This window comes from Schistosoma haematobium, chromosome 5 (genome assembly GCF_000699445.3).
Source record: "Schistosoma haematobium chromosome 5, whole genome shotgun sequence".
In the NCBI taxonomy this organism is placed as follows: Eukaryota; Metazoa; Platyhelminthes; class Trematoda; order Strigeidida; family Schistosomatidae; genus Schistosoma; species Schistosoma haematobium.
In genome coordinates this window covers 1,245,470-1,261,693 of record NC_067200.1, presented here as the reverse complement: position 1 = coordinate 1,261,693, position 16,224 = coordinate 1,245,470, and the positions used below count along the sequence as shown (strand labels likewise).

Sequence of the window (16,224 nt, the reverse complement as noted above, 5' to 3'; positions counted from 1 at the left end):
GACAAAATGGCCGTCCAGTCCTTCCAGGTTTTCAATTGTGATGTTCTAACATCAATCGGTTCAAGATCTCAATCAAAAATCAGCTTTCACTCAACAGTGATAGGTCGAATAACGAAGGATTGAGGTGCTCTGATAAATATTGACGCCGCATTCCGACAGTTTGGTTTAAAACAATGAACGACGTCAATTTCGATTGACTTTTCTCAGTATTGAGACTTTAATAAAATGGACATTTACAACGGACTCATTTTTGATTTCAATGGTCACATAATCACGTATACACGATACTGTTCATTGACAAGTGCAATGTTGTGGCCTCTTGTGTAATTACCCATGTTTTTATTGAATGAAAAGAATGATATAAGTACAGAAGATTGTATTTCTATATTCTACTAACAAAGTGACATCAGTCATTACGTAAACAATCATCAATGTGATATGCAGTTCCATGAAACAATCTTCAATTTATTGAAATGATTAACAAAATAGAAAGTGTGTTTACTAAACTACAAAATGAAAAAAACAAAGTCGACTTAATGAAAACAATTGACAAGCTGTTTGTGGGGACTATGGATGAACTCTGTTCCTTCTGTAGAACCATAGCCAAATGCTACAGCCAATGCACACAATAAGGAAAGATATAACTAATGGTACAACGATGTACACATATTGCAGTGTTTTTGTTTCCTCCATGTGTTCAGCTGTATATGTGGTCATGTTCTGAAATGAACGAAATAGTATAATGATTACAAAATATCAAATATTTACCAAATGTGATTCAGTACTTGGACTAGTCTTCTTCAATTCATTTCTTAGATCAGTTTCAGTAGTTGCAGGAGTTGTTGTATCTGTAGTCATGTTCTGAAATGAACGAAATAGTATGATGATTACAAAATATCAAATATTTACCAAATGTGATTCAATGCTTCCACTAGTCTTCTTCAAATCAGTTTCAGTAGTTGCTAGAGTTGTTGGTTCAGTAGCAACGTTGACAGTCGAGCTCTTCGGAAGAAGGAAACAGTGGAATTACAACTGAATATCAAATATTTCATCATTCATTATACACCATTGTCAGTATTGATGACAGAAGTAAATTCAACAATTAGTTACATAATTTACATTTGCACTATGTGATCAATGAATAATGATTTAGGATATCTGCTACCGATTTAACAGTCAATGTGATGAGTACACATTATCCAACAACTAACTGACGACTCTTGTTTGGGTGATGAAAATTGTTTCTCGGATGTTTCACCTTATCTCAATGTAACTAACTGACGGCTTTATTGAAGCAATCCATTTAGAATACAAATTTCTCAACAGGGTGTCAAGAATATCTGTCCTCAAATTCAACAATTGGAGTCCACGAACTTTCACTTTCCAAACATGATGCAGAATTTATAACAGATTATGTTTCATCATTCAGAATTGAGTAACAATTCACACATACAGACGGTTTCATATTGGACTTCGAGAATCACTACACATTCTATGAGCAGAAGAATTAACATTTGTTCAAGCAGACGTGTTAAACGACGCTTCTGTTGATTGTTGAATGTCCACATGGAAACAAAGCAGCGTACTCATATTTGATTAAACATCGTCAACGTATACAATACCTTGATTTATGCACTAAGAGAAGAATACAAATCACTAAATATTCGTAGCAATTAAACATTCTTCCGAGTAAATAGATTTACAATGTAGAATATGGTGATATTGAAAACAATCTGTGAAGTTTATCAATTACTTACTTTATTCTTGCAACCATTTACTTTGAATTCATGAAGATCCTTATCATTGCTGGTGATGCACATATTGGCTGTTTCACACCAAATGCACGTTGTATCTGGTATTGTTGCGCCGTGACATGCTTCACTCGAAACGTGTTTTGGACAATCTTCAGTGGGAAGAATGATGTGATTGCATAACAAGTTATCAAACAAAAGATAGGTGAATTACAAAACATTAAACTATAAGTCGGTGATATAATGATGATTTCAAAATTAGGAGACTATTTCATTCACTAGGAATTTGTCATCACCTCCACGTGAGGACGTGAAGGCCATCCATCCTTCATCATTTCAAATAATCAACAGAGAATCCACGAATAGAACAACGTCATTTGACACTGGTAGCTAAATTTTATTTAGTTATTTACTGAAATTGCACATGAAGGTTTCAATTTTTGGAAACAAAATTGATGCATTCAACTGTGAAAATAGTCATTACTGATACAATAAGGTTTAACATACCACCGAGAGCTTCAAACTCCACTAACGTTCCACTTTGGATCCATTTTCCAGGAACATCTATTGCATTTCCTTCCTCATCTTGTAAAAAAATAATTTTAAAGAGGAAAACAACTGAGATTTTGTTTAACGAGCGATTGTTTAAAAATGAGAACGAATTCTCTGAATATCCATGATGAAGATATTCACAAATCATAGTTATAATATTCAGGTGTGTGTCAGCGGATGTGAATCGTAAAATTCAATGTTTACGGAGTTCAGCATATAAAACAGAAACAACAGCAATACGAATACATCAAAACAGCGACAATCGTTTATGTGACACTAACAAGACTGACGGTCGTTCAAATGAAGACACAGATACTTGATTTAAATTCAGATGAATTCAGTGGTTCACTGTAATAATGACTTGATCAAAGGACGCGGCTTTTTCAGGAGTAGTTTACATCTTGATTTATTATCAAATATGATACTAAAACTTTGATTCAAGATGTGTAAACACATCATCTACGTTGAATTCTCAATAAACAGTAATGTTTGGAAAATGTGTTAACCAGAACCATTCAGATTTCATTTCAAAACTTTTCATCAGCACTTTAATGACATCTCGACGATTCTGTTTTCACACGAAACTACTGAATGATGAAGACTGTAAGAAAGATATATTAGATCACTATGACGAAATACAGCAAATCTCTGTATTGACGTGGTGATCAAAGGGTACATAAAGAAGTTAATATTAGGCTGACACATGACTGCATGTGTAGTCCGGTTTAAATCACAATGCAAATAACATTTGTTACCTTCTGGGCAATCAGTATTAGCCGCAATCCTCGATAACCTTTGGTTTTCACCAATTACCGTAGGAACCTGGAAAGAAGTAACGGAAGTTTGAGTAAAGGTTTGTCAACACACAACCACCTTTATCAAAGCCAACCAATCACTGAAGGAATGTGTCGTCATTCACATCACTTTACACAAAGACAACTAGTTATACAGTAAACACATTGATCTCCTCAGTGTACTCAGGAGTGTGCCTCATGTGGTCTATGAAGATAATCCGACTCACTTCAGTTGTAAACTTTACTGAGATCCAGTGGACGATCTATCTATCATGCAATGATGCGCCACACTATGAAATGAATATCAACGTCACTTGACGGAAGTGTGATTGTGAATAACTGCAATGCTGCTGCACGTGGATTTGTTGTCATGTGGAAGAATTCTGTTAATGTACTCACTTTCATCCATCACCGTACATACAATTCCTGATTACCTCGAAGCAACCAAATTGGATTCAGTTCAACACAAATGAAATCCTTCAACTCATCTGCCCTTTCTATTCATCACGCATCTATTGTATTTCAAATTGGTGAAGTATTAAATGCTGACATTCGAACAAGTACACAGTGAGAGACGATCAAGGTTTTACCAATTTATCTCACAGATTATTTGACAATGAAATTTTCAATTAGCTGAACTTCAGAAGACGTAGTTAAGCTTGACAGAAAATAACTGTGTTGGAAAGTACTACATAATACACTGTTTGTCCTTAATCGGCCCAAATATGTCAGATTGTCACTTCCTATAATTTATTGTTTTAAAACAAGTGCTGGATTAACGTGTGTCATTACGGAGTTATGAAAAGAGTCTTATAGTCTGTGTGCACGTTAAAATATGTTGATATCGTTCTATCGTGTTCAATGTATCTTGTTGCATTCGACAGTGTTGATTTGCGCAAAGTAAGATAATAATCCAAAAACATCAAACAACACTACATTACTATTCAATTGTGCAACTTACGTTCTCATAATGGAATATTATATTCCCATTCCAAATTATCGCAGTAGTTATACTGAATGCAGGAACTAAAAGCAGAAGACTATCGTTATTTAGAATTTGGGGTATTAGTGATTAGCATGTTATTGTTGCATGCCAAAGTGTATGTGCCTACGTACAAAGTGATCAGTTTTAGGTAGCTATTTTCTTTGTCATCTCAAATGCTTTCTTTGGTGGATTTCGTAATAAGTATAATCTAGTGAACGTCGTGCAAAATGAAGCAATCTAGCATCCTTAAATATAAATGTCAGATAATTAGGTTCCGAAGCTGGATTACAACCCCGTTTTCATATCGAAATAATAAATCATCAAGCTTCCAATTAAATCTAATAGTCGAGGAGGTATTGACATTTCTCAACACTCTCTATAATTACAGCTGGAAAAATCGACCCTTAGTACACATGACATTAGCTGTGGTTTGTTTGTTTACAAGTAGAACATGGGTAACTTAACCCTTTATGCAACGCATTGGTTTATCAGTGTTCGGTAAAGATGGAAAATGAATAGCTTCAGATTATTCGTCATGTTGATTTCTTAATTTGAATGAATAATTCTTATGAATGACCGTTTGATGAGTAACACAAATTTACTTAATTCAGAATACAGACATCTGATCAAGTTTCATTGAAGCCTGTTGACGAAGATGAATTTCTGCATTTGTTTATCCATCAGTGAAATGAGTTTATGATCCAATTTATTCATACGGATTTATTTATTACACGTCAAATCTAGTATGCTCCTGATTATGTCAACTGTCCTTCAGCTCTCAATCAATGTGTTCAAACAATCGACGGATTACACATATAATTCCCCACTTCCTAATTTTCTGGGATGGTGACACTTTATTACCTCTGTCAGTTTTTGAAAAGAATTCAGCGATGTAAAATGAACAGAAAATGTGTACGCAAGTACTGCGAATGATGGTGTAGGTGTTTAAATATTTCATGTGTAATCAAATAATCATTTTATGGATACATACGTTCATCACCAGCTTCTTGATAATAAAACATTCTGACGGCTAATAATTCCCCTGAAATGATGAAAATAAAAATATTTCTGTTTTTACATAAATGTATAATGAATATCCATAGAGAATGAGTTTGGACACGAGTTACCATCTTTCTTTCAAGATTTAAGTAAACCGGTTCAATTAAATGGGAGTTCCAAGGAGACGTATCATTATTTCAACGATATGATGAATGTTTCAATCCAACCAACTGAGAAGAATATTTTACTTCTGAAGCGTTGATTTTAAAAGCTTCAGACAATCTAATAGACCGGTAATGTCTAAACGACAATACACATATCAAACCATTTTCTGAGATTGTGTTATTCCAATCGAACAGTGTTCCATCAATTGAACTAATTATGACTCAGAAATTCAACTTTCATGTCACTAAATGCAGTAACTGAACAAAATGAGTGAACTTCATTTCGATGTTCCAGTTGTTCCGGGTCGAATCTATTGTGTTATACCAGTGCACTATTTATGGTAACTTTTTATCATCTGTCATTATTATTACTGATGGCTGTTTTAGATCCATACGAATATGATAGTCAAAAATGTGATGAATACACACAGTGGTTCACAGATAGTGACTTAGAGACATTCATTCTTCATGAAGTAAGTTAAAGAAAACAATCGGACGTCATCAAATGTAACTTGGTAGTCTATGTGCTTTAATAATCCAAAATGATTTCTCACACAACATCGTTTATTGTTCTAAATGTGTTCAGTTGGATTCGTTCGATTTATAATTTCTACTCAATCAATTTGCGTTTATTTCGAAGTGAACCATCGTTTTCACTTGACAGTAATGAATAGGTGTTCTGAACACATTTTTGGAGCATCAAATCACACAAGCAAATTAATCACTGTGTACTGGTCAGCTCTCAAAATATAACCAGGTCAAATATTGAATCATTTATGTAAAATAAAAGTGAGAAATGAAAGGTAAAATTAAATTATCATCGGATAATAGAGGTTCTCACCAGTAGACGAAAATTCAGATATCGAATAAAAACTGCTATCAAAATAATGCTTGATTCCTCCTAAGTACTGTCCACCGAACATATAAATTGTACCTGTATTTATCAAATGAAAACATGAAATTTAATTGACAATCTGTAGAGAATGAATTAAAGACTTTTAGATTAACTGGAGACAAAATGAATTTCATGGACCGTAATTGAATTTCCGTTAGACTTTAAACTGTTTACAGCTGGAACGAAATAAGAGATCAGTAGACGTTTTGAATGTTAAAAAGAGCATAAAACTGATTTACTGAAGAAATTAAAGTAACATTGGTCCACAGAATGAAATGGGAATAAACAAAACTCGGTAAAAATTTTAGTTCGATGAAAATGATTATCTTACCAGAAATGTCAATTATGAATCTGTTGACCGTAGTGCCGTAAAACGTAAACGGGAATGGTGCATTAATTTCCTGATTATAAGCAAACATATGGGTTAGTACCTCGATTGTAAAATTTAGTCAACTCACTTTTTCATAAAACAACCTTTCAAAGCTGCCTTTAATAATTGGAAGAGGTTGATTAGACCGGATTGTCTGGGAATAATAATAGTGATGAGACTGAATGTGTGTATTGGAACCAGACTGATTACTTACATATCTATATGTATTATTTTCAGAAATTACTTTTTCACGTATTTTGCAAATGTCATGGCAGTCGAAGAATTTATAAATTAATACGATGATTAAATACAGCAGTATAAACTGGCCAGTTGCAAAGCTCTGTCTGGAATGGTTCAGATAAAAATAGACAGTCTTATTTCATTGAAACCAATTAAAGTTCATATAACACACTCATTTGCTTTAACTGTACAGTCAACACTCACCTCATTTTCTTGTTCATAACGTTATTAATTGCTGTTAGACCTTGTCGTGTTTATATCAATTTTTAAGTGTTTGTTTGTTTCTTTCTTATTCGACGATCCAAAGTGACCATTGGAAACATCACATTTCATAAAATCATATGATCATTGTTGACCACTCATCGTGGAAGACGAACTCATCGTAATGCAATATACTTCTAGTTGTTGTACTCCAAAGGCTGACACTTATTCACCGTTGGTTAAAATTTCAAGGCCTCTATTGGTAAATATTATATTGGATATGATAAGTAATAGTTTAAACTAAGTGAGGGGTTTTTAATGTTAATCAAAATGCGTGCTCATATTTTCACGAACAAACATTTTGTTACTTGTCATGATTTGTGAACTGTTTACCAATGATGCATTGCTTTGATTTGATAGGTTAAAATCCAAGTAACAAAATCTGTCTTAATTAGATATCTAAATTTGCATTTTTACATCTAAATTTACGTTTAATGAAATCAATCCTGTCGGACGACTCCATCATCTTTGAATGTGGGATTGTATCTTCCGAACAGTCACGAAAAGCCCATTTGACCGGCACATTGTACAGTTGGCTCTGAATAGATTTAGCGATCAAAATAGACAAAAGGTTTCTTATTAGTCAGGTAGAACTGGACGTGAATGCGTTCTCACTAAACGTAATGAGTCAATTACTGTTGAATGATTAACAGTCTACATTTTCGTAAATGAATAATAATTTCAGCGGATGAAGCTTAAACTATTCATGATGTGGTTATAATTGCAAAATATAATTCTTGGCAGTGTGATGGTGAATTTTGCGCTCCAAAAAGATGTCTACAGTAACCAAAATATTGTTTCCACAAGTGTCACATTCTGTGATCGAATAAACGATGTTTGTTGGGTGATTTTGAGGAATCATGAACATCAGAATTGCTTTCAGTTATACATTAAATTGTCCCACTAATATTTGGCCTATTATCGAATTATTATTATTATTCATTATCATGACATGTAGTCGCAGTATTTTTGGGGTAATTATGTAGCTTATTCACTAGGGTTTGATAAAGGTTCACTTGGGTGTTTGTTCAGTTCATTGTATCCACGGAAGCAATAGTTATTGGAATAGTGAGCTCATCCCATGAAATCACTGTCAATTTCTCATAAGACAATTCTATATTAATGTAAATGGAAACATCAAGTTCTTCATATGAACATCTTGAGTAAATATTTCAAGGTTAATAAAATGTATTCAGTATTATGTAGCCAATCACCGTCTAATTTCAGATGAGTTTAGTGTTTATTTTCTCACAGAATCATCCATCTCTCACTTCCTCCGTTTATCAATCTATGCATCGCCCATTAATAATCCTGATTCTTTGAGACTCGACTAGTTATTACTTCCTGTGTATATCGGTGATAAAATCCACATCGCCTTCTGTGTTTCATTTTATATCAATCACTGTGACGGACAAACTCACCCTCATCCGATATTTTGAATAAACACATTTTACTATTGACCCAATGTATGTTTTCACTGAATACTGATTATGGTTTCATATCATGGTTCAATGTGAGCGATCAAATTTTACGTGAGGTTGAATAGATTTTGACATGTCATTTGATGCTGAAGTTTGTCTTCACTTTTCAACAGATCTGAAGTGCGATATTTCGGAAAGAAGCATTCGCAGTTGAATATTTGAATAGCATGTCAGGTTTGCACTGTCTCGCCAATTTCAGATTCATCGTTTTGGATGATTTTATTAAGGAGATAATTTAATTGAGCTAGACAATGTTCGGTGTTTGTAGACTGTCGGCAGAAAATCGTGTAGTCCGGTTTCATAGTAGTTGGTACAAGTCAGTATGTTATATTCTCAATCTTGGAGAAACCAATACTCCTCGAGTAATTCAAACACATAACACACAATTTCGCAGTATGAAAATCTACTGCTACGTTACTGTAAACAGAATTGACATCTTGTAGGACAGAGATGTTTATATTTATTGATCAAAGCACAATTGATGATGTCCTGTCTGTCTGGTAATTAAATACTGATGGAAATCCACCAACCAGGTCTTCTACCTTTACTACTTATCGGTAACTGGTTATTATGAACTAATGATTCCCTTGTACTTGTTGACTGCTTGATTTCGAATTTTGGATACGATACTTTCGTTCGTGCTCATCTAGCTATTCTTGGATTTATTGTGTTATTCCTCAGATTTCTAATTTGTACCAAGATTGAAATATTTCCAGTTATCACATTTGCGTCCTGATGGAGCCTGTGATAGAAAGGTTGAACATACACTCAGATCTCGATGCTCTTGCGAATTACATGGAAAAGTTGGAAATCTGGGCTATAACCAAGGACATTGTTGAGGATGTCAATATTGTGGCTCATTTCCTTTCATTCACCAGAAAAGAAGCATACAACTAAATAAAGACATTGCCATCTCCTGACAAGCCGATTTCTCTTCGTTACGCAACTCTGAAGCAACTGCTACTAGACCATATAAAGTATACAAATTTAGAACGCCTTAAAAGCAGAAATTTTCTTGAAATGATTCGTCAGAACATCAGGAGTCCCACAACATCACGTCGTCACAGTCCAGTGCTTAATCAAGGTTATTCAGATAACAATTCATTGAGTTGTGAGACAGTTCACAAAGATAAGCACAAGTTTGGTAAATGTTTGTTCTGTGACAAGTTTCACGCATATCATTCATGTGTATTTCGTAATTTGAAATGTTTTAAATGTGGTGAGATTGGACACATTCAGTTATTTTGTAACACTGTTGTTCATTTTTGTGTAGTTCTCATCCTACTAAGTTGACGATTTCTAATGATAGTTTATCTTTATACATTATATCGTAACGCATTACACAGCAAGAGCAGCATATTTACAAATGAAGTCAAAACAACTGTCAACCAACACCAAGGTCAGGATTTTCAATACAAATGTCAAAACAATTCTACTGTATGGGGCGGAAATCTGGAGAACTACGTAAGCCATCATCCAGAAGATACAAGTGATGATTAACAGTTGTCTACGTAAAATACTTCGGACTCGTTTGCAAGACATTATCAGCAACAACCTAATGTGGGAAAAAACAAACCAGATTTCAGCGGAGGAAGAAATAAAGAAGAAGCGCTGGAAGTGTATAGGGCACACATTGAAGAAAGCACCCAAGTGTGTCACAAAGAAAGTCTTAACTTGGAATTTTCAAAGCCAGTGAAGAGGAGAAAGACTGAAGAAAACATTAGGCTGAAAAAGTGCGACACATGATCCTAATAATAGTGAGGAAGATACATGTTTTTCATTTTGATTGTTTTGCAGGTGAATTAGGCCTAGATGAATCACATGTGTTAACTACACATATTAGTACACATCCATGATCCCGCACCCTGCGAGGCTCGAACCCAGGTCCTATCAGTCTCGCGTCAGGCCCTTAACCAACTAGACCAACGTTGTTATTGCCTAACATCAGCCAATCACGTTGTCGCGCCACCCTACACTGTTGTCTTCAGTGAGTTCTGGGTTAGAATCTCGCGGGGTGTGGGATCGCGGATACGCGGTGCTGAGGAGTCGCATACTAGGACGAAACGGCCGTACAGTTGAATGGCTACAGTGTTTATTCATAGCTGCAGCAATACCTTCTATGCACTGGTAGTCGAGAGATTTGTTTTCACTTCATTTTGTTTATAGAAAGTAGTAATCTTTTGAAAAATGAGAATTTCACTCATCTATTTTCTGAACGTGTGGCTAATTATCAAGTTATTATTAGAAAGCGATGTTGTTTTTTTATTCTAAATAAGATTCATATTACGCTCACTATACATAATAGATGATATAGAATAATACCATATTATTTGATTAATGAGATGGTGTGAGGTGACTGACGACAACACAGTTATAATCACTGATATTTCTGTCAATAACTGAGGTCAACAGAAATATGTTTTTATTAATTAGATGGTCAGATAATTTACACTGAGATTAAAGAAGTAATAATAAATTTTACTTTAAATGTTTGCACAGAATGTAACAGAAATGATAGAATTTGGTGTAATGTTATAGTCGATCAAGGGAATCAGACAGAATACTCAACTTTTCAAATCTTATTCCTAAATGCACATCATTCAATAGTCATTGTATCAGTAGGCCAATTAGAAAAAGTTGATGTCACTCCCCGTGTTCTTTCAGTAGCCCGTGGATCTGACTCCATTCAGAGGGTACGAATGATTGTTATCGCCTATTCTCGTATATAATCGTCGACTCAAATCGCTTTAGTCAATAACGGAATTAAATAGGTTGAATAATGAGAATTGACTTGTGAATACATATATTTTGCATATGAAGCGAATGAAACAGAGCAGAGCAAAATGACACGCGAGAAGATGGCTGGGAAGCCAACTCCCATTTTAGTCAAGCGTTACTCAATATCTATAGTCAGACAAAAATAAGCTACAGACATGTGATTAATGGGACGAGAAGGGCACACACATATACGCTCATATAAAAACAGTCTAGATTGATAAGCGAATAAATAACAAGGTCAAAGTATGGCTCAATTAGAATGAATAGAATGGGATATCCGAAAGCTAGAATAAGGTATATGGGCTTAGCATAATAACTGACACTACATTGTTCCGCCGGAGGCTACTGCCAGTTTCAAACCCGGAGAAAGGAGTAGGGTTTGGCATGGGGTTAGCGACCCTATCCCGTAGAAAACTAACTCACTAAGATAACGCTAACCAAAAAATTCTTTACAACTTCTAAACTCTCCATACGAATATTCGTCAAAATTAGAACGAATAATTTGACAGTAATTGAGCGTCGAGTATAGAGAAGTCATTATATGTGAAAATTATATTTGAAATATTCTCAGCGATTGAAATTTAACTAATTCCAACGTTTCGTCCAGCTAACTTGTCTTCTTCAGGGTAATAAGGAAAATCAAAATTATAGCTTTTTAACAATCAGAATTATACTGTGTTAAACCAATCATATTTGGATGTTGATTTTTGTGTAAAATAGGATAAAATGAGTCGGTTAACTACAAATCATGTGTAGAATTCAACGACATGGAAATACTTAACTGAGTAACAAATCGTATGTGTGTGTGTGAGTGTGTAGGTATGTGTGAGAGATTGATACGAAGGAATAAATAAATAAAGTTCAAGTTGAAGGATGAATAACTTGATGATGAAACATCGATGTACATGTCAAAACATAAATTGTATTAAAAGCAAAGATGGATAGTGGCTGGCAGTGGAATCCAGGACGCGCGTTTCGTCCTGTTTGGGACTCGTCAGCTGGATGTACCTGCATCTCAGAGTTGATGTTCACTCGAAGGACTCGAACTCAGTAACGTTCGCTTCAAACGCCATCGCGTTATCCACTGAGCTACTGAGTCCTGATAGCCACTTGCTTGTGCAATGGGGTGAAGTTTAATTCACTTGATATTGTTTTTACTTGAATCTTCCCATTGATGTTTTAGGACTGAAATTCATCAGTCTCTTATTGGCATATTTGCATACTATGCGTATGTCCTGGATTCCACTGCTAGCCACTATCCATCTTTGCTTATAAATTGTATTGTTTAAAAAGCTCATTGAATTCTTTCAATAATAATAATGATGATGCATGTGATAATTAAAAACAGGTTTAAACAAGAGAGAGGTTCCAAATTTACTTGTCAAACGAAAATTTGCCAGTTGAATACCATCTTTTCAGTTTAGGCTGTTCTTGTTCGCCCATATAAGCAGCCTTTCTGCTGTCAATCTTTCTTTATGGGTGTTTAAACCTTTCTGAAGTATTTTAGTCCCTTCAAAAGTATTCTTTTGTCTTGTTTCTAACGCATGTAACACTATCGCTGACATATTTTCAAGTTTCTTTAAATCAACCGAGGATTTTGGAACATTGTTTGTGTTCCTTCAATCTTACATTCGATTGCCTGGATGTTTCTCCAACATAGGTAGCATTACAGTCATGACAGTGAATCTCATACACAATGTTCTGATGTTCATGCTTTGCTACCTTGTCCTTCACTTTAACTAATGTCCATTTTAATGTGTTATTCACTCTAAAATAGACTATTATATCATATTGCTTTAGAAGCCGTTTGATTTCTTCTGATGTTTCACTATGGTGTACTTCCATTCTTTTCGTATACTTTCTAGTTTAGCTTTTCTTTCATTTTTAATAATCTTCTTTAAAAACTTTTTGGGTAGTTGTTATCCCTAAGAGTAGAAAATACTTTATTTAATTCAGTTCGTTGGTCTTCCTCGTCTGTAACAATCTTAGTACTTCTGTTCATTAGATTTTTAACCACATTAATTTTCGTGCTCTCTCTCTCTCTCTAGGAGTCATAAAGTCATCCTTTAGAGGAACTATGACGCCTCATAATGAAAGCTGAGTTCCTTTGCAATTCATGAGCACGATTTCCCTTTTAACAACCAGAGCAACCATTTATTTAGGTTCATGGGATACTAGTACAATGTGGGAGACCGTGAGAGTCCTTCAAATCGCTGCAGAAATTACGAGATACAACCTACAGGTGCTTCGGATCAGTGAAATACATTGGACGCAAGTTGGACAACAACGACTAACTTCAGGAGAGCTTCTGTTATAATCTGGCCATGATGAAGAAAATGCCCCAAACGCACAAGGTGTTGCAATGATGCTGCGCAAATAAGCACAAAATGCACTTATAGGATGGGAATTTCATGGACCAAGGATCATCAAAGCCTCCTTCAAAACAAAGAAACAGAGCACTAAATTTGCATTTTTACATCTAAATTTACGTTTATTGAAATCAATCCTGTCGGACGACTCCATCATCTTTGAATGTGGGATTGTATCTTCCGAACAGTCACGAAAAGCCCATTTGACCGGCACATTGTACAGTTGGCTCTGAATAGATTTAGCGATCAAAATAGACAAAAGGTTTCTTATTAGTCAGGGAGAAGTGGACGTGAATGTGTTTACACTAAACGTAATGAGTCAATTACTGTTGAATGATTAACAGTCTACATTTTCGTAAATGAATAATAATTTCAGCGGATGAAGCTTAAACTATTCATGATGTGGTTATAATTGCAAAATATAATTCTTGGCAGTGTGATGGTGAATTTTGCGCTCCAAAAAGATGTCGACAGTAACCAAAATATTGTTTCCACAAGTGTCACATTCTGTGATCGAATAAACGATGTTTGTTGGGTGATTTTGAGGAATCATGAACACCAGAATTGCTTTCAGTTATACATTAAATTGTCCCACTAATATTTGGCCTATTATCGAATTATTATTATTATTCATTATCATGACATGTAGTCGCAGTATTTTTGGGGTAATTATGTAGCTTATTCACTAGGGTTTGATAAAGGTTCACTTGGGTGTTTGTTCAGTTCATTGTATCCACGGAAGCAATAGTTATTGGAATAGTGAGCTCATCCCATGAAATCACTGTCAATTTCTCATAAGACAATTCTATATTAATGTAAATGGAAACATCAAGTTCTTCATATGAACATCTTGAGTAAATATTTCAAGGTTAATAAAATGTATTCAGTATTATGTAGCTTATTTATTGTTCGTTTTTATAAGGCTACTCTGCTTTGGTGTCACGGAACCTAATGTTTTTCATATGAACAGAATTTGCAAACGTTTCACAATTGAGAAACACTTTGGTCAATATCAACTGAATGATACTGATTATGAACGGTGTTCATGTTCAGTAAGAAAGAGTAAAGAGAATAATACGCTTAGTTAGATCGTCATCAGGCTTTACTTTATTATACATAAATGTTAAACCATTCAAGACAATATGAGTCAATAAACACAATGAAATAGAATAAATCACTACACATAATAAGTAAAATTACAAGTTGATAGTAGGAAGACAAGTGAACTGATAGTAGTAAGAATAATAAAATACAATAACAAAAGTTTTATCAGTAGTTAAACGTTGAAAATAGAAAGTCAAACAAACGTGGGTAAATAGAATAGGAATAGTCAACACCAAAACATTAACATCATTACGTAATAAGATGTGTGTGATAGATAACTCGAAATGATTTCGATTTATCTACGGCATGATCGCTATCAATAAGATGTGCCAATATAGAACTGCGAATCGCTTTTATTTGACCCTTTATAAACCAAGCTGGTTTGATTTTTGCATAAACATCAACGTTTGAATGGTGAGATTACGAAAACCATTATGATTTTACTTCGGACAATCTTCCTCAACACTCCGATGACAATTTGGTCAGTTTAGTATGATAGTATGATAGTTTACAGCAAATTTATGACGGTTATCGAATTAAAGACACAGCTACTCTTATTTCATTCCAGACACTCTCAGTTGTCTATTATTCGAATCATTCCATAATCCAATGTTCAGATTGGCTTCAATATTCTTTGAATAAAGTATTGTTCATTATGGATGAACTTTCATGACCCAACTTGTCTGATGTGCTAACTGACAGCACACAAAGTAGAATATGACCACATAACAGGTATCAGCAACCAAATCTCGTGGAACAAACCTCGCTGAACAATGTCAACTAGATTAAACAAATAAAACCATTTAAACTCTGAATGAGGATTGAAGGATGTTCTTTCGCAAGGATATTGACGCCTCATGGTGAAGGTGAAAAGGATAAATAGCAACTGTAAACAACTGGAAAGGACTGCTGAGGACAGGGTTGGATAGAGAGTGCCAGTGAGCCGCCGTTGCTCCTCCGCAACGCATAACATGAGTAAGTAATTTAGTGTGATAGTTTACAGCAAATTTCTGTGTTGGCATAGTGACAATTGGGTACAAATGGAAAGTAATATAACGCTTACAGATGAATGTTCATGTAGGTCAGTGTAAATCAAAATATAAAAAACAACTTTTACAATATTCACAATTAATTGAGCCGATCCACTCCCATCTCAGTTTATTTACTCTCAAATCCTTAGAAATCTGAAAAAAGTAGTGAAAATATTATTAAATTTCCATTAACACAAAAACATCAATATTAAAATCAACTAACTAATGAAATAATGTGTCGTCATTCATATAATCTCATGCAAAGACAACTGATCACATTCACAGTAAGCGAACTGATCGCCTCAGTTCATTTAGAACTATGCTCCATCTAGTCTACAAACATATCCTGATTCACTTCAGTTGTCAACTTCAGTGAAGTTGAATGAACGACCTATCTGTCGTGGAGTAAAGTAATACATTGTGAGATGAATATCTACGTTCGTTGATAGA

The 16,224-nt window shown here is 34.6% G+C and overlaps 1 protein-coding gene across 1 annotated transcript in view; it reads right to left on the bottom strand.

Moving 5' to 3' along the window:
• Nucleotides 1–567: 567 nt before the first annotated feature.
• Nucleotides 568–16,224, bottom strand: part of PKD2_3 (TRP-like ion channel Pkd2) — a gene marked incomplete at both ends in the record, with an annotated part of 34,040 nt that continues 18,383 nt past the window's right edge. Inside the window, 12 exons of the mRNA XM_051219502.1 lie at nucleotides 568–720; nucleotides 769–861; nucleotides 910–1,002; nucleotides 1,758–1,903; nucleotides 2,259–2,336; nucleotides 3,059–3,125; nucleotides 4,059–4,123; nucleotides 5,074–5,124; nucleotides 6,087–6,179; nucleotides 6,472–6,541; nucleotides 6,599–6,688; nucleotides 6,725–6,854. Of these exons, the coding sequence (XP_051064636.1) occupies nucleotides 568–720; nucleotides 769–861; nucleotides 910–1,002; nucleotides 1,758–1,903; nucleotides 2,259–2,336; nucleotides 3,059–3,125; nucleotides 4,059–4,123; nucleotides 5,074–5,124; nucleotides 6,087–6,179; nucleotides 6,472–6,541; nucleotides 6,599–6,688; nucleotides 6,725–6,854 (1,129 nt within the window). The remainder of the gene's footprint in view (nucleotides 721–768; nucleotides 862–909; nucleotides 1,003–1,757; nucleotides 1,904–2,258; nucleotides 2,337–3,058; nucleotides 3,126–4,058; nucleotides 4,124–5,073; nucleotides 5,125–6,086; nucleotides 6,180–6,471; nucleotides 6,542–6,598; nucleotides 6,689–6,724; nucleotides 6,855–16,224) is intronic.